Source organism: Dipodomys merriami, unplaced genomic scaffold, assembly GCF_024711535.1.
Source record: "Dipodomys merriami isolate MVZ:Mamm:240054 unplaced genomic scaffold, mDipMer1.0.p SCAF_467, whole genome shotgun sequence".
In the NCBI taxonomy this organism is placed as follows: Eukaryota; Metazoa; Chordata; class Mammalia; order Rodentia; family Heteromyidae; genus Dipodomys; species Dipodomys merriami.
The window spans coordinates 270,115-298,104 of NW_027206032.1; the positions used below are offsets into that span (position 1 = coordinate 270,115).

The 27,990-nt window shown below is 41.1% G+C and overlaps 2 protein-coding genes across 5 annotated transcripts in view; one reads left to right on the forward strand and one right to left on the reverse strand.

The window, feature by feature from the left end:
• The window catches only part of LOC138808674 (protein FAM114A2-like), a 38,170-nt gene extending 33,128 nt beyond the window's left edge, over positions 1-5,042 (reverse strand). Inside the window, exons 1-2 of one of the 3 annotated variants that reach the window (XM_069994914.1) lie at positions 4,970-5,042; positions 157-398 (exon numbers count right to left, since the gene is read on the reverse strand). In XM_069994914.1, coding sequence (XP_069851015.1) covers positions 157-384 — 228 coding nt within the window. In that variant the 5' untranslated portion in view covers positions 385-398; positions 4,970-5,042. Of the gene's footprint in view, positions 1-156; positions 399-4,839; positions 4,907-4,954 lie in introns of those variants that run through there. The other 2 variants (XM_069994915.1, XM_069994916.1) reach the window with 2 other exon arrangements.
• LOC138808675 (microfibril-associated glycoprotein 3) overlaps positions 4,708-27,990 on the forward strand; it is a 35,196-nt gene continuing 11,913 nt past the window's right edge. The window contains exons 1-3 of one of the 2 annotated variants that reach the window (XM_069994918.1): positions 4,708-4,790; positions 15,214-15,716; positions 20,932-27,914. In XM_069994918.1, coding sequence (XP_069851019.1) covers positions 15,428-15,716; positions 20,932-21,725 — 1,083 coding nt within the window. In that variant the 5' untranslated portion in view covers positions 4,708-4,790; positions 15,214-15,427 and the 3' untranslated portion in view covers positions 21,726-27,914. The remainder of the gene's footprint in view (positions 4,791-15,213; positions 15,717-20,931; positions 27,915-27,990) is intronic. The other variant, XM_069994919.1, reaches the window with a different exon arrangement.

A 27,990-nucleotide genomic window follows, 5' to 3' on the forward strand; every position in this document is an offset into this window, starting at 1 on the left:
TGGCATTTACCTGAAGATGGAATCTGCAGTTACTCTGGACCTAAGCACCCTCAATAGCTAGGACTACAGGTATAAGCCAAGGGCACCAGGTTAACCCCAATATTTTTAAATCCCAGTATTCTAATAAAGATTCTAGTCAGTGGCAGTCTGTGATACCTGAACAGGGAGAACTTCTGAAGTCTCAGGATCCCTGGAAGATCCAACATCTGGTCTCTTCCGAGTGGACACTACAGGTTCCGACGGACTCTCTTGGTTGGCATGTAGGTCAACAGACTCAGCATTCTTCACAGACTCAGAATTTTCCACTGACTCGCAGTTTCTATCTTCAAGGACAGGATTTGCTTCAGTTATCACTGGAGTCTCAGGATCATCTTTATCTGACATGATTAGCACATCAGCTGGTCAAAGAAAAGCCCAAGGAAAAAAAAAGTGACTGATGTCAGTATTTTTGGTATAAATTATTTGTCTGGGGGGAAAAGGGGGTTGGAAGGGCAGGGATGGGAAAGGGAAACAAAGGAAGAGGCAACAATGCTTGATAACAAATGTACTAATTACCTTGCTCATGTAATTGTAACCCCTCTGTACGGTATTTTCACAATAAAAATCTTATTAATAATAATAAAAGTTTTCCTAAAGCAATAAAAAGTTTAATTTAAAAAATTATTTGTCTAAATATTGATACTTTCAGAGTCACAGGCAGGTACATCAGTAAATTAATAAGACACGATTCCACAGACCTTCCCCAGTTCCTCCTAGTAACAACTTGCATAACTGAAGCATAATAATACATTGTGGCAGAATCCACCAATCTTCAGATTTCACCATTTTTACATGAACTCATTGGTGTGTACATTAGTTAGATAGATAAAATTTTATCCCAAATACAGTCATGTCTTGGTATGTGCAGGGAACTGCTTCTAGGACCCTCATATGATATAATGGTGTCATACTGGCACATAACCTATTACATCTTTCCATAGTTGTTTTTTTTTTTGGGGGGGGGCGTGGTTCTGGAGTTTGAGCTCTGGCCTCATCCTTGCTAGGCTGCTGCTCTACCACTTGAACTATAACCCCAAGTCCTCTGGTGGTTCTTTCCGAGATATGGTCTCAAGGGATTAGAGGCCTCGCTCAATTGGTAGTGCACTAGTCACTAGTGAAATCAGTAGGTACCAAGTTCTTAGACAAAACAAATAGAAAAGAGAAGAAGGAAGAAAACATAGGATCTCAAGAACTTTTTTGATTTGCCCCACAAATCAATCCTTCCACTACGTCTCCAGAGTAGCTAAGATTATAGACGAAAACAACCAATGCTAAGTTCTTTCATATACTTTAATTCTCTCTTTACTACTTATAATGAATAATACAGTGTAATTCCTAGTCATATATTCACACATGGGGAACACTGACACAGACACACACACACAACCTCTATACAAGTTCAGTACAGATGAAATTTTTTCCAAGTATTTCCAATTAGCAGTTGGCTGAATCTGCATGTACGGAACCTATTTATAGGGGCCCAAAGATATAGATTCTCATGACCATCACTGCAAGAGACATGCCAGACAATTTAATCACATAGATCCCTGCCCTATCCCTTCTTTTAGCCTCAGCCCATTCCCACACTTCTTCTAACCCCTACTCATTTTCCTCTGAAACTTTGTCACTTCAAGAAGTATAGATGGAATTACATAGCATGTCGCCTGTTAAGAATTTTTTTACACAGCATTTAAGTCCCTCCAGACCCACTTTTGTTGTATTAAGACTTTTTATTATTATTTCTGAGTAATAGTCCATGGTATAAGTGTACTTTAGAACTATTACAGAAATAAAATTATTCAGAAAGCTTATGTATAAGTGTTTATGGGAACAAAAGCTTTCTCTGGGAAAAATTCCTACTGAGTTTAGTTTCAAATGATACTGTTAGGCTGGTGATGTGGCTTAGTGGTAGAGTGCTTGCCTAGCATGCATGAAGCCCTGGGTTTGATTCTTCAGAACCACATACACAGAAAAAGCTGGAAGTAGCACTATGGTACGAGTGGTACAATGCTAGCCTTGAGCAAAAAAGCAGCTCAGGGATAGTGCCCAGGTCCTGAGTTCAAGCCCCAGGACTGACCACACACACACACAAAAAGATATTATATTCTTTTCCCAAGTAGAATATCATTTTACTTTCCTAGTGCTTATGTATGAATAATCAAGTTCCCCTGAATTCTGACCAACCTTGTGTTGTCACTATTTCGATTGAGCCATTCAGATAGGTATGTAGTGGTACCTTACTGTGCCTTTTAAATTGCATTTCTCTAATGGCTGATGACCCAGGCATCTTTTCATGTGCTTATTTGCTGAATATATACTCTTCACTGAAACATTTATTTGTACCTTTTGGTCATTATCCAATCATTCCAGTTTGGTTTTTAATCATTATGTACTACAGAGATTTGAGATCACTGTATGTTGGAGATTTAACTCCTCTGTTATGTGGCTTGAAAATATTTCACACTAGTTTATAATTTATCTTTTCCCTGTCTTCCTAGGGTTTTTCACTGAGCAAGTGTTTCATTCTGAGTAAATTCTTTATCTATGTCCCCTTTTACTGACTTGACTATCCTTTAAAATCTTTACTAATCACTTCCTACTAAACATCGGAAAACATTTTTGTCAGAAGTTTTTTAGGGTTCTGTTTCATATTTGTAGTGGTGGCCCTATGGATTGGGGTTTCCTACATTTGTCCAGGCAAGGCTCAGACCATGATTTTTTTTTACCTCTGCCTCTAAAGTACCTGAGATTACAGACAAATACTACTACCAAGCCTGCTAGCTCTGAAAGATTAACTTTTGCTTGGGCTGACCTTTAACCGTAATCCTCCTATCTCCTTCTCTGGAGTATCTAGGATTATAGGTATGAAACACTACACTGGGCCTTTTACTATTATTTAAAATATTCATCATAAATACAGCAACATTCTGTTGGTATTGGAACATTTGATGTAACAAAAGAGATGATTGACTTGTATTTTACACTTACTTATTTTTTTACAGTGCTAGTAATAGCACTCAGGGCCCCACACATACCAGGGAAAAGCTCTATCATTTGTCTATATCCAGTGACCTCCTCAGATCAACTTTTGAACAGCAATTCAATTACCCAATCCAATTCCTTCCAGAAGGGCTCTTTGGCAATTAAATCAATATCATATTGCCCTGCTACAAAGAGAAGGATATTCAAATATCATGAGAGAATGAATGGATTTCTTCCCCCTTTCCTTCACCCCCTTGTGTTGTGATCTCTCTTTTTCTCTCTTTCACCAACACCCAAACACACAGGTGTGTATAAACCTGTTTTATAGAGAGAAGGACTACATAAAGAAAAGAGCCAATACATGACATCAAAATGACTCAAATAGATTTTTAAAGCATATTAACAACTAAAGCAGAAAGACTAGACACACTCTTATAATTAAGATACATACCAAAAAAAGGTTAAAAGGACAGAAAGGAAAACATCCATTTGAATCAGGAGACATGATTCATACACAAAGTACCAAACACAAGTCTAGAGTTTGCAGTGTCAAACTTATCCTAGAGATGTTTTTAATTTGTCTATATAATGTCTAAACTTTTAAATTAGTTCCAAGTTTAAAATTCAGTCTTCATAAAAAGTGCAAGTGTCCAATTTCCCTTGAAAGCTGAAAGATCTGGCAACAAAGGCTCTACACTGACTGGTTAATAACTACCTCATGCCAAATAGCTACTGGTGTTTTAGGCAATGCTCCTGCACCTCACCACTGACACTTAAATCCACTTCACTCATTTATGTTAACCTGATGAGTCCCACAGGCACTTCAAACTCCTGCCATGAGAAGTTTGTAGGATTGTGACAGATCAAAATACCAGGCAGGGAGAGAGTTCAAAGGTATAAAAACAACCCACAAGAAAGCTCAAAGGTATACATGATACCAGTTACCCAGAGTCATTAAAATACCAGGAAGAAAAACAATAAGGAGGCATGAAACTGGAAGACAACTTTAAGACGCCTTGGAGCTAAGCTGGGGGTGAGGGAGAGTGTAAGTGTTGTACACTATGTGTAATACATACATATATGTAATATATACATATACTATGTGTAATACATTCAAAATATATCATTGTAGAAATGTAATTCATGTAACTTCACATAAGATTAGGACACACTCCAATATATAAAACACTGGTAATCTGTATTCTTCGGTCATCACCATCTAAATTTAAAACTAGATGATTTAAAGATGATCTAGAATGTGCAAGGCTGGAAGACAATGCGTTTGTATTTTAGAAGGACTGTAGATACTCTCCTCTCACCGAATTCATCATCTCACAGCAAACAGAAATAAGTAACAGGTAGGTGAAATTGCATTATTTAATGGTTTCCTAAGTTTTCCGGGTATTTCGTGATGAACTGGAAGAGAAAGACTCCAGTGAACGAAGAAAAAAAAATAAACCGAAGTGATCCATATCTTTAAGGAACAAAAATACATAGGCCTTGGGTCTCTCATCCCAAGGGTCTATGTACACAAAAGGAAATGAACTAAACAATGATGCGCCTGCCCCAGTGCATCCTCTCAAGGCGAATCTAGAGTTAAAAGCTCGCTCAGTTATTTTGTCCCACGCCCGTAACCGTAGCGACCACCGAGAAGTTAGCCCCGCCCACACTTCCGCGTCTCACCCGGAGCCGGCAAGGAGCCCGACCCAGCCGCTACCAGGACCAGCCTGCCAAGGGCTGCGTCCTTCGGAGTACCCGGATGTCTCCAGGTGGGCAGACACGCTGTGCGCTTCCCCCCCCCCAACCAAAAGCAGTTACCGGAAGTCAAAAACACGTATCGAAAGTCTGGAGTGAACAGACACCCCGAAGTTTGCAGACTGGACGAGGCCGCCTGTTCCCCCCCCTTTTCCCTCCCCAGCGACCAAGCATCCACCCCGCTCCTGTCGACCTCAACTTCGGGAGCACGGTGCACCCAGCCAGCCCCACAGCCACCGCCGCCACCGCCGACGCGCCGCTCCCACTGCCCCGGGAGTACTTCCTTCTCCGGGGGGGGGGGGCGGGACCAGCCGGGTATACTTCCGGGTCGCGCATCCTCTTGGGTCGGAAGCAGCTGGGCTCCGGTTCGGTGAGTTTGGGCTCGTACCGGGTGGTTTGAAGGCTGGCTGACCGGAGTCGCCGGGGCCGTGTCGGCTGTGGAAAGCAGACGGGGTGTCCGTCCGCCTTTGTGTTTTTGAAGCTCTGGCCATCCGATATGTACTGAGCACCAAGTACCCTCCGGCGCTGTCCTGAGGCCAGGGGTCACCCAAGCCACTGACTTGGCTGTGGGCAAGGACGACCTTGAACAAGTGGGCACAACAGGGCCGTCCAGGCCAGTAGCTAGTGCTTGTGGGGACGCTTAGGGACACGAGTGGGAGGGGAGGAGGGGAGGGAGGACCAGCAAATGCAAAGACCGTAACAAATTTTTTATTTTTTATTTTTTTTTGGGGGGGGGGTCCGGTCGTGGGGCCTGAACTCTGGGCCTGAGCACCGTCCCTCAGATCTTCAGCTCAAGGCTGGCGCTCTACCACTTGAGCCACAGCGCCACTTCTGGCTCTTTTCTGCTTTATGTGGTGCTGAGGAATCGAACCCAGGACCTCATGCATGCAAGGCAAGCGCTCTACCACTGAGCCACCTTCCCAGCCCGGCCGTAACAAATTTTAGCAATCCAAGAAAAGAGAAAAAACCTGAAGATTAAAAAAAAAGGGGGGGGCGGTGAGGGGGCTTGGGATGTGCCTAGTGGTAGAGTGGTTGCCTAGCATGCTTGAAGCCCTGGGTTCAATTCCTCAGAAACAAGTGGCTTTGTGACCCAAATGATAGAATGCTAGCCTTAAGCAAAAGAAGCCCAGGCCCTGAGTTCAAGCCCCAGGACTGGCGCAAAAAAAAAAAAAAAGGGGGTTGTGGGAGCGCACAGAGGTAAATTATGAGGCCAGGTACTTGAACACAATGTATTGTCAGTTTTAAGAGCCGAGATAAAGAATTTTTTCGTGTGTGTGTCAGTGTGTGTAAGCCCTGGGGTGAACTCAGAACCCAAGCTTTGCCCCTGAGTGTTTTTTTGTGCGGAAGGCTAGCTGTCTTCAACTTGAACCATAGCTGTATTTCCGCCGTGTGTGTGCATGTGTGTGTGCGTGTGTGTGTGCATGTGTAATTTGAGGCTAGTCTCACGGATTTTCCTGCCCAAGCTCCTTTCTCACCATGAACCCAAAGTCTCAGCCTCCTGAGTAGTTAGAATTATAGGCATGAGCTACTGACACCCAGCTCAGGAACTTATTGGGAAACAATGGTAGGTTTCTAAGCAGAACAGTGTGATACTTTGATTTGTGGTTTTGAAGATGACCCCTGCCCTCATCAGAAAGCTGTATCTCATTATTTATCCTTGAGCAGTGTAAAGTCTGACTTGTGGAGCTAGAAAGGTACAAGGTTGTAAATATGAGAAAAATGGAAGTTTTCAGAGGTAAAGAGAATTGGCTTATCTAAGAATCCAAATAGATCGCTGCGTATGAAACTCAGTGGTTAGAGTGCTTGCCTAGAATGTACTGGGACAGAAAGAGCAGAGGAGAGAAAGAAGAAAAAAAGAATGAGAATAAATGGAGACAAAAGAGGAAAGAAGAGAATCCATGTTTTCTACTTCTTTAGTGGTTTCAGAAGAACCATCTTCCTATACCTTCCCCTGAAATTTTTGTTTACTTTTTTGTTTTTGTTTTTGTCAGATGAGAGATTTAGAGAGAAGCCTCAGATTTGTCTGCCTGGGCTGGCTTCAAATCTAGATCCTCAGATCTCAGCTTCCTTAGGTAGCTAAGATTATAGGCTTGAGCCACTCCCAACACTGGCCTCTTAACCTTTTCTTTTAACGAGTGGCTGCTACTTTCCTCTTACCCCATTTCTGGGACTTGAACTCAGGGCATTGCTCCTGAGTTTTTGTGTTCAAGTCTAGGGCCCTGCCACTTCCAGCTTTTTTCTTCTTTTTTTTTTTGTATTTCATTGAAGAGTCTTCTAGGTGAAAAGCTATTTAAAGAGAACAGTAAAACAAATGTAGTTAAACCATTGTGTCAGAACAGGAAGGAGCTCAAAAGACCTGGAATTTAAGCAAAGAAAGGGATTATAATGATAATCAGCATCCAGATCAGAAAACTAATGCCACTGGAGCTCATTAGATCTAATTAGTGACTTTGGTGCCACCGAACACCACACCAGACTTCTAAATCCATGTCAACAAGCACTTCTGTGCCTGCTTCCAGTGCTCTGGTTCCTTCTCATTATGCCATCTGAATCTCGTGGAGAATTATGGGTGCTAAACTGGAACTTTCTAACTTTAGTGTGTGTGTATATATATCGCACACACTCCAATAATGAGACCAGGTTTTTTCACTCAAAGCAGCACTTAACCAACTTGTGCTGTACCTCCACTTTCAGCTTTTTACTGGTTAACTGTAACTAAGAGTCTAATGGACTTTCCTGCCCAATCATGTTTCTCAGATCTCAGCCTTCTGAGTAGCTAGGATTACAGGTGTGAGCCACTAGTGCCAGGCTTCTGAACTGAAATTTTAAGCTTATCACATATATAGTGAAAAATCACCCATAGACTTTTTTTTTTTTTTCTGATTGTGGGGTTTTAGCTTTGGGCCTGGCCTCTGTCCCTGAGCTTCTTTTGCTCAGAGATAGCACTCTCCCACATGAACCACAGCACCACTTGCAGTTTTTTCCTGCATAGTTTATTGTAGATAAGAGTCTCATGGTCTTCCTGCCCCGGCTGGGCTTTGAACTGCAATCCTCAACTCTCAGCCTCCTGAGTAGATAGGATTACAGGTGTGAGCCACCAGTGCCCAGCTACCCATAGACTTTTTAATTTGTTTGACTTGCTTGAATTTGTGTTTAAAACCACCATTTCTAATAGACGGTGTTTGAGTACATCAAAGGAGGGTAAAATAGGCATTAGAAAAACCCATTTAGGTTAAAAGGATAGTGAGGGACAAGAAAACATAATTGAAAAACATCTAGGAGATGCAGTAATAGTAACAGAATGGCTGATAATTTACTCACTTCCATCTAATCCTTAAAACTACCATATGAGGTAGTTACTGTTAATAACCTTGTTCAACAGATACAAAAACTAAGGCCATTTGAACTCAGTATTCACCTAGTGGCAAGACTACTCATGACTGGAAAGCCCATTTTCCTAATCACTTAGCCACCTGATCCTGTAATTATGGGATTACAAAAGTAGACCTATACCTGGTACTGGTGACTCATATTTGTAATACTAGCTACTCAGGTGGCTGAAGTCTGAGGATCATAGTGCAAAGCCAGTCCAGGCAGAAAAGTCCATGAAACTCATATCCCCAATTAATCTACCTTGAAGTGGAGCTCAAATGGTAGAGTACGCTAGCCTTGAGTGATGAAAGGTAACAGACAGTGCATAGGCCCAGAGTTTAAGCCCCAGTACCAGCATGTATACACACGCACACACAATTGTGTGAGTACCATGCAAGCCATGCTTATAGTGGTCATAAAATTTCAAGATAGACATGAGGAGTTGTTCATATACTGAGTTGAAGAACAGGAAGGTAGCCAAACACTGGTGGCTCACGTCTGTAATCCTAGCTACTCTAGAGGCCGAGATTTGAGGATCACAGGCAGGAAAGTCCGTGAGACTCTTGTCTCCCATTAACCATCAGAACTCTGGAAGTGGCTCTTTGGCTTAAGCAGTAGAGTGCTGGCCTTGAGTGAAGAGTTCAGGGACATCTTCCAGGCCCAGATTTCAAGTCGGAGACCAACAAAAACAAAAAAATGAAAGAAAAGAAAAAAAGAACAGGAAGGTATTTTAGGCTACAGAGAAAAAAAGTGATAGTGGAGAGATGATAAATCTAAACCTGTCTTATCTGTGTTTTTGTCCTTTACTTGCAGTATGTATTTAGCAAATGTTTATGGTAAAAAGGATGGAAGTCACAGATAAACTCAAAATAACTTTAGATTTAAAGCAAAGCTCTAAATAACTGCTGAAGGTCTTTCACAGTGTTCCAGAAAATATGTTGAGCTGACTCTATCCAAATGCTAATTAAGAGCTGTGTGGTGGCTCCATGATCATACTGGAGGCATATGGAGTATTTTAATCTGAAACTTGTAAATTGATGGTGCTCAAATGGTTATAACTGTTTGACTATGGTGAACTTTTTTTTTTAGTGTTACAAATACCTGTAACTATACTTGAGTTCAAGCAGAACAACTTTGCTTGTTCTTTGCATTAGATAGATTCCTTGTAACAATCTGCTTTTCATTTTCTTGCTTTTCTCCTTGCCAATTCAGAATGTCTCCTTGTTAATGTGTGCCCATTTGTAGGAACTCCTACATTTTCCAATATGACAGTACAGGCAGAGTGAAGTGGATGAGCTGTAAATACAGATTGGCACATATTTAATTATAGGGAACAAAATATTAATATTCCAGTATAATTGGAATGAAACAAAAAACAATACCATCTGGCATCAGTGGTTTTTTTTTTCCCCCTTTGAGTTATCCCAAAACTATTTCTGCAAATAGCGGCTTCCTCAGCCAAGTTAATCTTAAGCCACCAGAACGGAAATCAGTCATATTACTTCCTTATTTACTTATGTTGAGAATTGGAGCTGAGTAGAAATATTTCTTCTCTCACAAGTTGGCAGAAACAGCAACAAGGCAATCTGTTAAGGATGACAACTACAGTGTCTCTCTCCTCTACCCCTCTTCTTCTCCCCCTCTCCCTCTCTGTCTTCACCAATACAGTCAGTAGTCAAGATGATTTTCAAGACAAAATCATCTATATTGCTGATTATTTGTGATCCCAGCAAAGCTTACATTCTGCATTGCACACAGATGAAAAAGGAGTATCATGCTTCTGTTACATTATTAATGTGAAAGAAAGGTGATAGAAAATTGTACCAAGTGACTTCATCCACAAGCAAAGGATAGCCCTTTTTAAAAATGTGTTTATCTTTCTACCAGTCTGTTTGTTTATGCAAATACTGGGGCTTGAACTCAGGGCCTGGGTACTATTCCTTCAGTTATTCACTCAAAGCTGGCACTCTCCCACTGGAGCCACAGCTTTACTGCTGGCCTTTTCAGTGGTTAATTAGAGATAAAGAGTCTCATAGACTTTGCTGCCTGAACTTGCTTTGAACCTCCATCTTCAGAACTCAGCCCTCTGAGTAAGTAGGATTACAGGAATGAGGCATTGGTGCCCAGCCTTTTTCCAGCTGACTTGAGTGAACAGAGACTGAAAATAAGAAAATGAGTTAAGGATATCCCCACCACAGGAGTAATTTATATCTTCTCTCTCCCTTCCATCTCCATCACTTTGCACACACACTTTTGCCATTGTATTCCAAACTCTCAATAGCCTCCTCTATAGATAGGTTGTGTCTCTATTCAGTCCAGTCAGAAATCTTTCTTATTCAGAATGCCCATGGTGTGAGTAGAAAGTGCTCAGTGTTGACTCAATGTAGAATGCAGTTATTAGACATGTTTTTCTCCTGGCGTGAAGTCATCTAGGCTACTTTTGCAAGTTTGGCCTAAGAGTTTCAGAGTGATCACAGGGCTTTTCTAGACTCAGGTTTCTGTGAGCTTGTCAGAGAGGTATCTGGCTTGGTCTGTATAGAAAGAAGATATAGCCATGTACCAGTGGCTCCCACCTGTAATCCTAGCTTCTTAAGAGGCTGAGGTTTGAGGATTTCAGTTCATAGCCAGCCCAGGCAGGAAAGTCTCTGAGGAAAGTCTCTAGAAGTGGAGCTGTGGCTCAAGAGGTAGCGTGCTAGCTTTGAGCATAAAAGCTCAGGGACAGGGGCTGGGAAGGTGGCTCAGTGGTAGAGCGTTTGCCTTGCATGCCTGAGGCCCTGGGTTCCATTCCTCAGCACCACATAAGCAAAAAGAAAAAAGCCAGAAGTGGTGCTGTGGCTCAAGAGGTAAAGTGCTAGCCTTGAGCTGAAGAGCTGAGGGACAGCGCCCAGGCCCAGAGTTCAGGCTCCTCGACCGGGACCCCCCCCCAAAAAAAGAAAAGCTCATGGACAGCACCCAGGCCCTGAGTTCAAGCCCACAACATACACACACACACACACACACACACACACACACAGAGGCCACTTGCTTGTTGTGTGAATGATAATAAGAGATGACTAGTGAGACCTACCTGGTAGTAGTCACGTGGTATACCACAGTTCAGTTTCCTTTGCTGAGCCTAATCTTCTGCCTGACTAGTGTTCATTTGCTTTCTATTTGCATATTCACTCTTCATTTTTGTGGTTTTAATTTTGGAAACAAAATAAGGATGTTTATGGCTCTGCCCCTGAGCTTTTTTGTTTGTTTGTTTGTTTGTTGGGTTTTTTTTGACTCACAGCTAGTGCTCTACCACTTAAGCCATAGCATCACTTCTGGCTTTTTGGTGGTTAATTGGAGGTAAGAGTCTTAGGGACTTTTAGGTTCAGGCTGGCTTTGAACCTCAATTCTCAGATCTCAGCCTCCTTCCTGAGTAGCAAGGATGACAGACATGAGCCACAAGCACCCCCAAAAGCTATTTCTTTTTCTCTTTCTTTTTCTTTTTGTTGCAAAACTGGGATTCAAACTCAGTACCTGATGCCATTGGCTGGCACTCTACCATCCAAGCCATACCTGTAACCCCAAGACATTTCTTTTTACTATATTTTAAGGAGTTATACAAAGGGGTTAAAATTAATCACTCACATTATGAGTCCAGTGATTCTTGGGCAATTTCACCCCTTCTTTGCTTTGTCCCATTTTCCCCCTCCTAACCCTACGTACAAATTACATAGTTCACTTAGTATATATTGAATATAATGACTGCATTTGCTCACCTTTCTTCCCACCAGCACTCAGCAAGATGTTCATTTCTTTAAAATAAGAAAGTCCTCAGCAGCTCAGGTCTGTAATCCTAGCTATTCAGGAAGTTAAGATCTGAGGATCACAGTTTGAAACCAGCCTGGCAGGAAAATCAGTGAGACCCTTATCTCAGTTAACAACCAAAAAGCCAGAAGTGGTATGTGGTTCAAGTGGTAGAGGGCTAACCTGAAGCAAAACAGCTCAGGGATAGTGCCTAGGTCCTGAGCTTAAGCCTTATACACGCACATGCACTCACACTCACATGCACTCACATGCACACTCACACTCACAATCATTGGAACCAACACAGGAAGTGTGAACCTCCCTCTTGCTTCCTCATCCCCACTCCCCCCTCCTCCTCTGTCTTTCCATTTCTTTTTTTTTTTTTTTTTTTTTTTTTTTTGGTCATGTCTGTCATGGGGCTTGAACTCTGGGCCTGGGCGCTGTCCCTCAGCTCTTCAGCTCAAGGCTAGCACTCTACCATTTGAGCCACAGAGCCACTTCTGGCTTTTTCTGCTTATGTGTTACTGAGGAATGGAACCCAGGGCCTCATGCATGCAAGGCAAGCATTCTACCACTAAGCCACTTTGCCAGCCCCCCTTCCAGTTTTCTGATGGTTAATTGGAGATAAAAGTCTCAAGGACTTAACTGCTCAGGCTGGCTTTGAACTGTGATCCTCAGATTTCAACCTCCTGAGTGGCTAGGATTACAGGTGTGAGCCACCTGCACCTGGCCTCAGCTTCTTGAGTGTAGCCCAACACATTTGCCTCAGCCTTCTATGTGCCTTCCTCAAATGGTCCTAAACCACAGTGTCTCAATTTTAAAATTCCAACCACAGAGCTTCTTAGTTAACAAGTGGATTGACTTCCTCCTGGATCTAAGAAAATAAAGTCAGGACTTGACAAAAAGGAGCCATAAGCTGAGAACACAAGAAAGGTCCCCCACTACAATGTCAGGATACCTTGGCATCATGATTGCAATCCAAGTTCATATTTTGTGCCTGTTTGATCCATATTATGGCAAAAATATTTAATTATATGAGAAAAAAAAGCGAAGTGATTTTGCTGGTTGTTTTGGGGGTGGAGACCTGTAGTTTTTGTTGTTGTTGTTTTTGTCCAGGCTGACTTTGAACCTCAGTCTTTCAGATCTCAGCCTCTTAAGGTAGCTATGATGGTAGAAATGAGCCATGGACACCTGGTTCAGTTCCTTTTATCCACAGAAGTGATACAGGGTTTCACATTTAGATACATGAATGAAAACAAAATAAGTTGACTTAAATGAAAAGCACAAATGGTGATTATGTGGTACCCAGAGACAGGGAAAAGAAGAAAACGCATGGCAGTAGAAGGAATGAAATATGGAAATGCAGCTGTGGCGAACCATAGGAACTCCCTTTCAGTCTTGGGGAATGTCTAGGACACTCTTTCAGCATCTGCAGAGCCTATTCACATTGAAAACCATTTGTCTAGAATCAAAGACAAAGCCATACCCACCAGTGGTTAGACATCTAGTAGTATAAATAATTTGGGCTGGAAGCCAGTGGCTCATGCCTGTAATCCTAGCTTCTCAGGAAACTGAAATCTGAGGATCACAATTCAAAGTCAGCCCAGGCAGGAAAAGTCCATAGGACTCTTACCTCCAATTAACCACCAGAAAGCCAGAAATAGCACTGTGGCTCAAGGGGTAGAGTGCTAATTTTGAGCACAAAAGCTCAGGGAAAGCATCCAGGCCCTGAGTTCAAGCCCTAGGATGGGCACAAAAAAAGAATCTGGAAGCTCACATGTCAAGGCCCAAGCACAGTGGCTGGCTTATGTTTAATACTACCTAGTCTCTGCTTATCAGCCCTTCCAGTAAGAAAGAAAGCAAGATTTCATTCAGATTCTCCTACCACTTTCTAGCTAATACTAATAAACTTTACAACTTAGATTACATCATTTGTTAAATCCCTTTCAGTGCCCAAATCTTTGTTTTCTTCAGTGTCATTGTAGTAAAATTTAAGAAGAAAATGGAAATGAGCCTGTGTTTAATCCCTCAAGAAGAGCCATGGTCAGTAGTCTTGTTTTATTCTCCATAGTCTATCCTTAAAATTTATTGTCATTATTCCACCATCCTTTCAAGGGCTAATGAAAATCAAATTTAAATCCACTTGTAATTCAGACTTTGAAGAGTTTAATGACAAAATACAACGATCCATTGCTTTTTTGTTGTCTGATCAGGCAGCCTTCATATGAGTATAAACAGCTTAAATGTCATTTCCAAAACTAATTGTCTTGATCCTTTACAAGAATAAAGTGAGGCATTTCATCCCATATTTTATATAAATATAAATTGAATTTTTTTCTTTGAGAGAGCCAGTGATTTAAACAGGGAATAAAATTAGCAGCAAGATAAGCATAAACACTTAAGACTCTTAGACTGGTCTTTTGCTTTTTATTCATGATATTTGGTTCTTTTAAATTTGTCTAATAATCTTTCCTTGTAGTTTCATATTTGCATTTCTACCAACTGCATACTTAAGCTGTCATTTCTTTCCTTATTTTACTAGACTTTGAGCTAGAGATTTGGCCTTTCTACATGCTATGTTTGTCTCTTACTGCTGAAGAAACAACTTACTAATGGAAAGTGCCTTTGTCTAAGACCTTTGCCAAAGAGAAAGGTTTCATAGCAGGAGAAGTCACTATCTCTGTTGATGCAGTTAATGCAATTTTCTTTCTAATATTAAGACAAAAATCTACCTCAAGCATCTCTGCATGATTCATACTGAATTTAGATATGCACTTGGACTACACAAATTTTGAGCTCCACAATTATGATTAGGATGAACCAGTTGATTTACATTATTGATACAACAGATGGTAATGGTACATGTTGAAATAAAAGATTATTATGCCAAGTATTTTAGTCTTCATTGGCTCCCTGATACATAGAATATGTCAGTGTGAAATAGAACCACAGCATTTCTGAACTACAATTGTCCTTAGAGGGTGTCTCTTCCACTTCCTCATTTGACAGATGAGAGAGCAGAAAGCCGGACAGAATGCTACTTGTCAGGGTTGTACAGCTAGTAGCAAAAGCTAGGCTTGGAGTCTAGGCCTGTGTTTCCCAATTCATTGCTGCTTCTATCGTCTCTGTGTGAGATTATTTTAGGTACTGTTTTCTCTAATCATTCTTGATGACAGCACCCATTATTCTAATCAATTTCATATCTATTCCTCTCTCTAGAACATACAGCTTCACCCCATTTATAAATCTCACTTGTTTAAACCTTATTTATATCTGGCTTTCTTTTAGGTTCATCTCAACTTACCTCTTTTTAATCTTGAAGACTTCAACATATAACTTGGATCTATCTTTTTTTTTTCTTTTTTTCTCTTTTTGTTTTTGAGAAATTCTCTACCAAGCAATACCTCCCCTACTGTGCTTTTTGTTACTGAAGAGCTACTTTTGTGTTTTCTAAATCTAAACAAGATTTTTCTTTGTTTTTGTTTTTTTACCCAACTCTCCCATGAAGCTACATTGTTGCTTATTCATTTTAGTGGTGATTGTGCCAGCTGTTTTTGTTTGGGAAGATATAAATTTCAACCAAATGGCCTCTCCAGAAGCAAATCAGACAACTGACAATGCATCCTTTCTCCCAAGCTTTGAATTCTCAGCAAGTTCTCACTCAGGTGATGATGTCATCATAGCCAAAGAGGGCACTAGCGTTTCTATGGAGTGTCTTCTCACAGTCGGTCACCACGAAGATGTCCGCTGGTACAACTCGAAAGGACAACAACTTGATGGCAGCGACAGAGGTAATTGTTTCTGGGTATAATGTATCAAGATTCCTCCTTCATATTCTTTCTTCTCAGTTTGGTGACACATTTAGCAAGAAATCTCAAAAATGTGATGCCAGGATTAATACCTTAAAGCTTCTTGAAAGTCTCTAGAATATTATACCTATCAAAAAGAACAAAATAATTAACCACAAAGGAAAATAAGGAACAGTTATAAATGTAAAAGGTATTCACAGGGTGACAGTGAGTTATTTTCCTTCCTTGTTGTGAGTTTGGTTTCCTTCTTCATTGATGGTAAATGAGGGCTGCAATGTACATCTGTGTAGGCAGTACACTGTACAGATCCAGTGATGTCATCTCTCTCAGCTGCATGTGTATATACATTAAAAAGGGATTTGGCTGGACTTAAAAAAAAAAAAAAAGTAGCCAGGTGTTGGTGGCTCATGCCAGTAAGCCTAGCTCCTTAGGAGGCTGAGATCTAAGGATCGAGGTTCAAAGCCACCTCAGGCAGCAAAGTCTATGAGACTCTTCTGTCTAATAAACTACCAAAAAGTAAAAAGCCAGAAGTGGAGCTGTGGTTTTAATTAGTAGAGAGCGTAAAAGCCCATAGTACAAGCCCTAGGACCAGCATATGCGCGTGCACACAAACACACACAGGATTATCTTCCAAAGACAAAACAGGACATGTAAAACACTTGAGAGATAATTAAAAATTATAGATTTGTTGAAAGGGAGCAGGTCTTCAGCTGAACTTGGACAGCATTGAACTCAATGCCTCCTCAGGACATGATGAACTCTACAGGCATCCTGAACGTGCACAGATTTTTCTCAACGTTGTTAGCATACTCTCCATCTCAAGTTCTCAGCCCCTTCCACATGATCAGTTGATCAGGCCTAACTGCAACTGGCTTTCAGCTCTGGCCATTCCTCCCACTTCACTTCCTGGAGCCCCCAGCTACATCAGGGGAATGCTGTCTAAAGGTAACTCTTACAGTCAGAAAACCCTGCCCCAGCTATGTGCCATCTTAAGTGTTCAGCTGAAAGTGCACACAGAGGACTTCCCATATTTCCCACCCCTAGCCCCTTGACTATAAATTTGACCCTGAACAAAGAACAGGCACCATTTCTCTCTCTCCCATTGTGGGAGGTGGCCTTGTCAGCCTTGACTGACAAATAAACTCCTTTTCCTGTAACGTGACTGTGTCCGTGTGGTCTCCTGGGCTGGGTGCTTTCAAACAGTCTCCTTGGAACGATGTATCCATGAATACCATGGGTCTACTGTACTTTTGTGTATAACCTCTCACTTCCACACATAATTAAGTCATCCTTACATTACTTATAACTAATACAGTATAAATGCTGTGCAAACAGTTTACTATTAAATGACAAGAAAGAAAAATATACATGTTCAAAGGCATTTCTTTTATTAATTTTTACTTTGCAATCTGTTGAATGCAAAAATATAGCCCCACAGATTAGGGAGGGGGTTTCTACTATGTAAATCTGTGTATAACACCGTAGAGACCCTCTGAGAATTAAAAGGGTATCACCAGGCACCATTGTCTCATGCCTGTAATCCTAGCTACTCAAGAAGTTGAGTACCACGGTTCAGAGCCATTCTGGGCAGTGAAGTCCAAGAGACTCTTTTTTTTTTTTGGGGGGGGGTCCAGTCATGGGGCCTGAACTCTGGGCCTGGGCGCTGTCCCTCAGCTCTTCAGCTCAAGGCTAGCGCTCTACCACTTGAGCCACAGTACCACTTCTGGCTTTTTTCTTTTTGCTTATGTGGTGCTGAGGAATCTAACCCAGGGCCTCAGGATGCAAGGCAAGCGCTCTACCACTGAGCCACCTTCCCAGCCTCCATGAGACTCGTATCTCCCATTTACCACCAGAAAATTGGAAGTGATGCTATGGCTCAAACTGGTAGAGCACTAACCTTGAGCAAAAATGCTCAGGGATAGCACTTAGGCCCCGAGTTCAAGCCTCACGACTTAGAAAAAAAAAGAAGAAGAAGAAGGGTGGTATTTCTTAAAATCCTTCCAGCTCACGTGTGTGTGTGTGTGTGTGTGTGTGTGTGTGTGTGTGTATACGTACACTTTCACTTGCCTTTTTTGCTCAAGGCTACCACCTTGCCCCTTGAGCCACAGCTCCAATTCCAGCTTCTTGCTGGTTAAATGGAGACTAAGAGTCCAACAAACATTTCTGCATGGGCTGGCTTCCAACCAGAATCCTCAGATCAAAGCCTCCTGAGTAGCTAGGTTACAGGTATGAGACACCAGGACCTAGTTGCTCATTTCTTTTCTGTTCCATACTTTACTTGGAAACAGGGAAGTTTCCATTTCTTTTTTTATTATTATTATATCTGCTTAAAAATTACATAAACATGGGCTGGGAATGTGGCTTAGTGATAGAGTGTTTGCCTAGCTTGCCATGAGGCCCTGGGTTCGATTCCTCTGTACCATATAAACAGAAAAAGCCAGAAGTAGCGCTGTGGCTCAAATGGTAGAGTGCTAGCCTTGAGCAAAAGAAGCTCAGGGACAGAGCCCAAGCCCTGAGTTCAAGCCCCAGGACTGGCAAAAATATTTAAAAATTACATAAACATGATAATCAACTAAGGTTTACTTTTTGATAGGTTTAATTTTATCTGTGGATCTGTGAATATAGTAATCAATGCTAGAAAGATGTTTGTAATGAGTATTTAAACTATTATGTACTTCAAAAAGAATGATCATGAAAAGGCCATGAAAGGGCTGGGAAGGTAGCTCAGTCATAGAGCGCTTGCCTTGCATGCATGAGGCCCTGGGTTCGATTCCTCAGCACCACATAAGCAAAAAGAAAAAAAGCCGTAAGTGGCGCTGTGGCTTTAGTAGTAGAGCGCTAACCTTGAGCTGAAGAGCTGAGGGACAGCGCCCAGACCCAGAGTTTAGGCCCCACGACCAGACCAAAAAAAAAAAGGCCATGAAAAGAGATGAAAATTAAATTCTGGGATCTCTACAAACAAAACTCCTTGGAAAGGCCACCTTATTTTTTGTTTGTTTGGTGGGGGTGGGGGAAGTGCTAGAAAGTAAATCTAGCCTCTTGAAATATAAAGGATGTCAGTTATTCATATTAGTATGGAAACTGCTAGAGGACGTGATTAGTAATTCCTGCTTTCATATTCATCCACTAAGGATAATGGGTGTGGCTCAGCTCCTAAGATTGCTTGCCTAGCATGTATCAGAAAACTGAAGGGCAGCGCCAAGGCCCTGAGTTCAAGTCAGGACTGGCACAAGATAAAAGAAAAAATATCAGGCTGGGAAGGTGGCTCAGTGGTAGAGTGCTTGCTTTTCATGCATGAGGCAAAAAGAAAAAAGCCAGAAGTGGCGCTGTGGCTCAAGTGGTAGAGCACTAGCCTTGAGCTGAAGTGCTGAGGGACAGCGTCCAGGCCCAGAGTTCAGGCCCCACAACCGGACCCAAAAAAAAAAAAGAAAGAAAGAAAAATACCAGTCCCCTAGAGTAGGAGAGCCTGAAGAAACACATCTAAGATTTGAATTATTCAGTATGACCATTATAGACCCACTGCATAAACAAAGCCTTAGGTTAGGACAAAAATCTACCAAGCAGAATGGCAGTTCATTTTCCTGTTGTTATTTTTTTTTCAACTTTGAAAATCACTAACAACTATCACTGGTGGTTTCAGCAGCAGCCCTAGAAAATTGTATTTTTTTTAATCTCAAGTGAGAAGATTTTAAAGAGCATGTCAGTCTAATGTAAGATTCATAAATCTTGAGCTGTTATCAGCAAGTGAGATAGAGTTTAGATGATGGTTATTGTATCCTGGTTGATTAATGGAGTCTGTGGAGTTCAACATACCATTGATTCAGAGAGTGTTCTTTCATGGCTCCAAGTTCATGGAACAGAGCTTACAGGATAATGTTTAATTGAAGATAAGAGTCTCTCAGAGGGCTGAGAATTTGGCTTAGTGGTAGAGGACTTGCCTAGCATGCATGAAGCCCTGGGTTCGATCCCTCAGTACCACATAAGCAGAAAAAGCCAAAAGTGGTGCTGTGACTCAAGTGGTAGAGTGCTAGCATTGAGCAAAAGAAGCTCAGGGACACTGCCCAAGCCCTAAGTTCAAGCCCCCAGACTGGCCAAAAAGAAAAAAAAAGTCTCACAGAATTTCCAGTCCAGGCTGACTTTGAACCATGATCCTCATATATCATCCTCCTGAGTAGCTAGGATTACAGGCGTGAGTCACAGGGCACCCAACTGATGAAAGCATTTTTGAAGATTAGGGACTCAGGGGTACTTAACTCATCTATCCTCTCCTTGGACATCGCTGGGCATTGGGGTGCACACCCATACCACATCCTAGCCCATGCTACCCAGTCTTTCAGTGGTTTTGTGGTTAGAGCAGAGTCTCTGGTAATTTACCCCAAAGCTGGGAACTATACAGACAGAGGCAAGTTAATTGAAGGATGTTGAGTCATTGTGGGTGCTCAGTGTGCTTTGTTTACTCATATATGTTTATACTTGGTATACATGAATGACAATACCCTTATATATGGAAGAGAAGGAACAGGTCTTAGATTTAAAATTGATGCCTAGAATTGGAAGCATGGCTCAAGTAGTAGAATGCCAGCCAGTGAGCAAAAACATCAGATAGAGTTTTATTCCCAGTCTTGGAGGGAGGGGGAAACAGACAAAACAGATGCCTAAGCATTTGAAGGGCAAATTGATTCCCTTTGCCAAATTGTTGATTTACCTTGACATGTAAAATATATTGTTAGGCTCGTGCCTCAGTTACTTTGCCAGAAAATCAAGATAATACTATCAACAAACATTTCCTAGTAAAGCAAGTTAACATGTGCAAAGTATGCCCCAGTTCGTTAATTGTAATTGAACAGATGCATAAAATTGTTCATTATTTAAAAAAAATAACGTCGTTACTAGAAGTTCATTACGAAAAATGAGCAAGCCAGCACAATTAAATAGAAATAAATTATAAACCTTTCATTCCAGAAATGACCATTGTTTTATATATCTGAAGTATATTTAATATATGCTTTATATTTCTGAGGTATTTCTTAGTATCTGTACAGGCAGGAAAGATTACTCATGAGTACTGTTTGGACATACTTGTCTCCCTTTATTTTTGGTCAGTCATGGCTTTTGTAAAGACATTGAAGAGGCCATTAGCATGTTCATTGATTTTTTTATGGTATATATATTTTTTAATTTCTGTTGGATTTATCAGGTGGAAAATGGCTGGTTTCTGATCAGTTTCTAAATATCACCAACATAGCCTTTGATGATCGTGGGCTGTACACATGTTTTGTCACCTCTCCAACACGTGCCTCCTACTCTGTCACCCTCCGAGTGATCTTCACCTCTGGAGACATGAGCATCTACTACATGATCGTTTGCCTGATTGCCTTCACCATCACTCTCATCCTGAATGTCACACGGCTGTGCATGATGAGCAGCCATCTTCGCAAGACCGAGAAGGCCATCAATGAATTCTTCAGGACTGAAGGGGCCGAGAAACTCCAGAAGGCCTTTGAGATTGCCAAACGTATCCCCATCATCACCTCTGCCAAGACTCTGGAGCTCGCCAAAGTCACTCAGTTTAAGACCATGGAGTTTGCTCGCTATATTGAAGAGCTGGCTAGAAGCGTTCCCCTCCCACCTCTTATTCTCAATTGCCGGGCCTTTGTCGAGGAGATGTTTGAAGCTGTGCGAGTGGATGACCCTGATGACATGGGCGAAAGAATTAAAGAGAGACCTGCCTTGGATGCTCAAGGGGGCATCTATGTGATCAACCCAGAGATGGGGCGGAGTACTTCACCGGGAGGAGATTCAGATGATGGCTCTCTCAATGAACAAGGCCAAGAAATAGCAGTCCAGGTGTCCGTCCACCTCCAGTCAGAGACCAAAAGTATTGGCACAGATTCTCAAGATAGCAGCCACTTTAGCCCCCCTGATGAAACAGAGTCTGCAGAATCCAGCTTGAATCACAAAGATGGAACATACGAACACTCCCAGCTGTGAGGCAACTCCATACCAACCACAGTGGCTCAGGAAAGAACCTATTTCTTGAAAGAAATTACTCTTTTTTTAACCAAAAAGTGACAGATTATTTCCCCCTCTAATATTAAGCACATCCGAGTATGAATTGCCAAAACTCTTTGTAAAACTGTGGCATCTTTGCTGATATTTCTTAGTCATTTTTCTTGAGCAACATATATTAAGATTTAAAGGAACCTGAGCAATAAACATGTTGGAGGGAAAGTCACAATTCTCCAGGTGAAAGGTTAACACTTCTGTTGACACCTGAGCTTTCCCAGAAGTAAGATGAAATATTTAAATTAGATGAGATCTAAAGTTGGTTTCCAGGCTATTAACTTCTTGTCATCTTCAAACCATAAAAATCTTTAGCATATCTCTGAGTAAAATTTTCCCTAGAGTTTTAGTCCATTTTAGAAAGGACCAAGCTGAGACTTCGTTTTGTGTTGTAGTTTAATCTACCATGCATAGCGCACAGGTATAGATATTTTTTCAATGGTCTGCCATGTGGAGGTGTAATCTTGATGGAGCATGACTGTTATAGCATACAGAGAGTAGAGAGAAAAACTCGTTACACACTACTTTGCATGCATAAATTACTACTTTGAGGGAGTAAATAACGTCTTTTTACCTTCCTGAGACATCATGTAGTTCTCTAAGGCTGACGATGATCTCCACAAATGAGCAGTCTGTTCCTCAGAAAGAATGTCATTGATGCTTTTAGAACAATGTCAAATCTTTTGCCTCTGATATATCATGGATTTTGATGTTCTGTAAAGACTTTTTTTCAAAAAAATGTAATACTGGACTCCACAAGTGGGTTGTATGTTTGGGATCCCATTCTAGGATACACCCTATATTCCTTTTCAGACTTCTGTCAACACTCTTGCCCTTTGTGGCCTTAAAATGGTGCTAATGGTCGCATGCCTCTCTGTCTTTGCTTGTTTTCCTTATATGGTAATGGTTTGAGTGGGCTTCAGAAGCACAATTTTGAGGTGGGACTGCTTTTATGGGCTCTCTGAGAAGCACTTACCTGAAATAAGATGAGCTAAATGTGTTTGGCCTGTTCTTGTGGTAAAATACACACATAAATAACCTAGACATAAAAGAGAAAAATGATGGATGAGGCCACCCAGTGCAGCTCTATGTCATAAACACTTCCGATGACATTCCTTGTCTGGCTGAGAACTGATATCATGGACTTGTAAATACTCTCCAAAATAGTTTGTTCAGCTTCAGGAAGATTGGTGCCATAGAATTTTAAGAACTCGGCTGTGGAGCTCCATTCAGCGCTTCATATTTCTTTATTTGGTTCCTGGTTGTTGAAGCATTAAACTAGAGGTTCCTGGGGAGAATGCTGGGAGGAGGTTTTATTAGAATTTTAGTTTGAGAAGAAGACAGGCCAAACAAATTGTAACCAATAGAACTTGTGTGTCTCATTGTCCAGACTCCCAGTGATACCTCTGCTCTGGACAGCATGAGCTTCCACAGAAGATTATGATACTGCCTTTTCCGTATCAGGCTGTTTCCATGGAAATGTCTAGAGCCAAACAAGAGCTACCAATCATTTCACCAAAGCTTGCCTTGGCTCTTAGACATGTATTTCTGTAAGGAAAACTGTTTTCATACACTCAGCTATGAGAACAAGGGCTCTTTAGCATATCCTAGAGCACAGAACACTTTATTTTCTTCTCCACAATGTTTCTCTTAAAATAGTAATGAGAAATCTTTAAAATATCTTGTTGTGGGAAGTCTCCTGAATGTCCCTCAGATTTTCAGTTACTGAACTCCATTCCTGCCCTTATCTAGCAGGTTTGAGGTCCTTTCCTAGCTTTGAAGCTTGTTACATTAAAGAGTTTTTTCTTCTTGTTGTAAGGGATGTTAGTGTTTAGAACCCTAAAGTAGAACACAGAACTACAGAACTGTAGAAAAAACAGAAACAAAACTACTGAAAACAATCTGTAAGCTTGCACAAATAGTATTGTAATTAAGTGTAGGCTACTGCATAAGTTGGTTTTAGAAACATAATTGTAGGTGCTGGATATAGGTGGTACATGCTTATAATCTTGCCTCTTGGAGTAGGTTCAAGGTCAGCCTAAGCTATATAACACAGACCTTTTTTTGTCTCAGAAAAGGTGGGGGATGGGGATATTACTCAATGGTGTAGAATGCTTCCCTGTCAAGCTTAAGGCCATGGGTTCAAGCCTCAGAAACACATACACACACACACACACACACACACACACACGTAACCTAAATGATGATGTCTTCCAGGTTATAGTGCCAGTAAGTAAGAATTCAATATTACGTTGTAAAGCTATATTTTTGTTCATTTGTTCTTTGGTGCCATTACTGGGGCTTGAACTCAGGACCTGGGTGCTGTCTTTGAGCTTTTGTGCTCAAGGCTTGTCCTCTACCACTTGAGTTCCATTTCCAGCTTTTTGGTGGTTAACTTCATGTAAAAGACTCCCAGATTTTTCTGCCCAGGCTGGCTTTGAACCTCAATCCTCAAATCTCAGCCTCCTGGGTAGCTAGGAATCCAGGCAAAGCTACCAGCACCTAGCTATGAAGCTAGATTTTTAGAAGGGGACAGGGAAAAACCACTTAGAAACATTTAACCAATTCTCTTCATATGTAATTGGCAGTTTCATCTTTTTATAAAAGCCTTGATCTTTGAATTTGACTTCTGAACTACAGTCTTTTGACAGGAACTGGTGTAATTATGTTTTATCTTGTTAAATTTTATAATAAACAAATGCCTGCTCCCAATAAAATGTATTTACTATGTCTATTAATCTCATACATAAACTTTGTATTGTCATAGGAGAACCAAAAAACATTCTTAAGTAAAATAGTTTTGTGAAATAAATTTCCCAAAATTTGACAATTATCTTCATAGATACCTTATACACAGACTCTCCTATGTTTATGATCAGTTTGATAACTGCCTGTCCTCAGAGATGCACCTATTATAATGGCTTCTTTGGGGTTTTTGGGGGGGTGTGGAGGGGCTGGTGGTAGTGTCAGGACTTAAACTCAGTACCTGATGCTTTCACTCATTGGCTAACTATCTACTAACTGAGCCACATCTCTAAGCTCTCCACACCTTCCTTCTTTACTCTTTAATCCCTCCCTCTTATTCTTTCAAGACAGGGTCTCACTATGTAGACCAAACTGGCCTTGAATTCAAGATTCTTCCAGCATAGCCTCTCACATGCTGAGTTAGCAGTGTTTGCCACTACACCTGGCTTTAGAACTTACTTCTTGAGTCAGGCTTCAGAGGTACCAACCTGGGATGATTGTGAGAAGACATCTCTGTGCTTCCTTGCTTCACTTCACATCTGTTTTTAGGTCAAATCCCCATCTGTACAGTATTTTCCCTTGAGTCTTGCAGCCCAGTGAGCCCCATGATCTGTCCTCTATACCCTGGCCTGAGATTTCACCCTAGATCAGATGAGTTCCAGAGTGTTTCAGAAGTTACTGCATGTTTTGCCTACAGCCCAACTCCTGGGTGCTGACCTTGTCTACACACACCAGCAATTGTATTTCCTGAGTCACCAATAGGAATCTTTCCTCATCTATGCCAGGAATGTTGAAAATGCTCAGCCTTGTACAGAAACTTCTAGGTTATCAACACATTTCACAAAAGTAAATGGGCATTCCTTGATACAGTTCAGAGAATGTTTAAATGTTACCATTTTAATAAACAACTTACATTATAATTTTGTCTCTTTTTTTAAAGGAAAATGTTGGACTTGAATGGCATTTATTAAACATTCAGTGAAGTGTATTCACTTGTCAGAACTTCTATAGAGTGTATATTTACATGTGAGGGAATTGGATGTTAATGATTTTATTTTTTTTTATTTTTTTTATTCTATTCTTAGTACCTGTTTTTGTTTAAGAGTGGAGATTCTATATGTTTTTGGCAAAGGTATTTTTTTTACTTTCTTTTTTTCATATTTTATTTTATTTTATTTATTTTTTTAAATTTAATTTTATTTTATTTGTGAACATACTGTACAGAGGGGTTACAATTACATGGGCAGGATAATGCGTACATTTCTTACGATGTTAATGATTTTAAACACAAGTGCATTTAATTCCACCTGGGTTTCTACCTTGGCTTACCCACTTCAACATATATTAAGCACCTATGCAATTTGGGTGCTCTGAGCAATACTGAAATGAATTTCTTGTCCACATCGAACCTGCAGATAATAGATGTCTGCTTTGGACCCAAACACTACAGTGTCCCACTTTTGAGTAAATACTCAGTGAGGGACTCGTCACAGGCCTAGTGGTAATAGGATTTAGTACATGGGGTTATTTTTTTTGGGGGGGTGCATACATATTTCTGTATGAAGTTTATTATGAACCTTGGCAGCCCGAAAGGTATCTGTGAAGGTAGGATGCAGTTCCATAGGTGTGAATGTTGGTAATAGGATCCAATGGCTCACACCTGTAATCCTAACTACTCAGGAGGCTGAGATCAGTTTGAAACCAGCCCAGTCAGGAAAATCCGTGAGACTCATCTCTAATCACAGAAAAAGCCAAAAGTGGCACTGTGGCTCAAATGGTAGAGTGCTAACCTTGAGCAAAGTAAGCTCAGGGATAGCACCCAAGCCAAGAGTTCAAGTCTCAGCACTGGCAAAAAAAAAAAAAAAAAAAAAGCTGGTAAGAAGAGTGACACTATTAAATACTGTAAGCTCTAGAAAGCAGTCCAGCCCCTGTCAGAAGATCTTGGTGTCCTGATGCCATCATTATAATGGTGACACAGCATGAGCTTCAGTAAAACAGAGTTGACAATACTTTATAGAATTAACATGAGGATCAGATATGGTAACATGGAAGAAAACACTGGACACTGTGCAGTGTTAAGTAGCTAGTTACACAGTGATGTCCAGCTAATGATTAATTGCATGTGTAGTCAGCTCAAAAGTGTCTCCATATATGGGCTGGGAAGATGGCTTAGTGGTACTGTGTGTGTTTAGCATGCATGAAGCCCTGGGTTTGATTATTCTGTACCACATAAACAGAAAAGGCTGCAAGTGGTGCTGTGGTCAAGGGATAGAGTACTAGCTTTGATCAGGAGAAACTCAAGAACAGCGCCCAGGCCCTGAGTTCAAGCCCCATGACTGGCAAAAAAAAAAAAAAAAAAAAGTTCCTCCACACCTCTCAGAACTACATTTGGCTGTACACCATAAAAACCTAATTGCAGTCAAACATGGTAGTACACACCTGTATTTATACACTTAGAATGCTCAGGCAGGAAGATCTTGTGTTCAAAGCCAGTGTTGGGGGGAGATTATATATATATAACCTGGGCTAGCTACATAGGAAACCCTATCTTAAATAAAAAAGGAAAGAAAACTTTAAAATGACAGTGGTTTACAATAATGAGATGTATTCTTCTCCAAGGAAGTCTAGTTATAAACGAGCCTAACACATAGCATCAAGGATATAGACTTTCTAGATTCCACTCCCCACTGGCTTTTATTCTCAAGATCATAAGATGTCTTAGATTAGGTTTCCCCAGAAGGACTTCCAGAAACAGATTTTTATGTATGTAAAAAAAAATTTGGAAGTGGTCCCAGGAAAGTAAGGAGTGGAAAGAGAAGTGTGTTACCGCAATTGGCATTACCATGAGAATCTCTCACGGCCTGAGAATTGTTCCCTGAAGGTGAAGAAGCTGGGCTATTTATTTTTCAATTCTCTTGTTATTAGTTGAGCATTGTTCTCCAGGTCAGTAGCTCTGTTGGTGCTTCTAGCCTGCCATATGTCCATGAAGCATCCATCCCTGCAATAGTGCCTAGTCCTTAGTGCTCAGGAATCTTGCATGGAGATGAGCTTGCTCCAGCTCAAGTAACCTTAGCATCCAGTCAGGACAGCTCATCAGGTTGTGGTCTGGTGGTTAGCAATCACTTCCTCTCATTCGTTGTCCCTCTCTGTGTAGTTGAGTCCACCTCAGAGCGAGATCAGTGCCTAACACCTATCTGCTGCCATGGCAAAGGTGGCTGTGACATCATAGAAGTTTATGGCCATTGTTTTGCAATGCTGTGGAAGAACCCCACGCCCACCTCTAGCATCCAAGACATTGGGCTCCCATGCCCAGGAGTCCATTCAACAGCTCAGCAACCAAACCACTCACTCCCTGATGCGTTCAGACTCAGTGTATGTGTTTTCATTTCCTTTTAAAAATAGAAATTCAAGACATGCATTTTATGATTTGTCATTGAATTACTGAGGT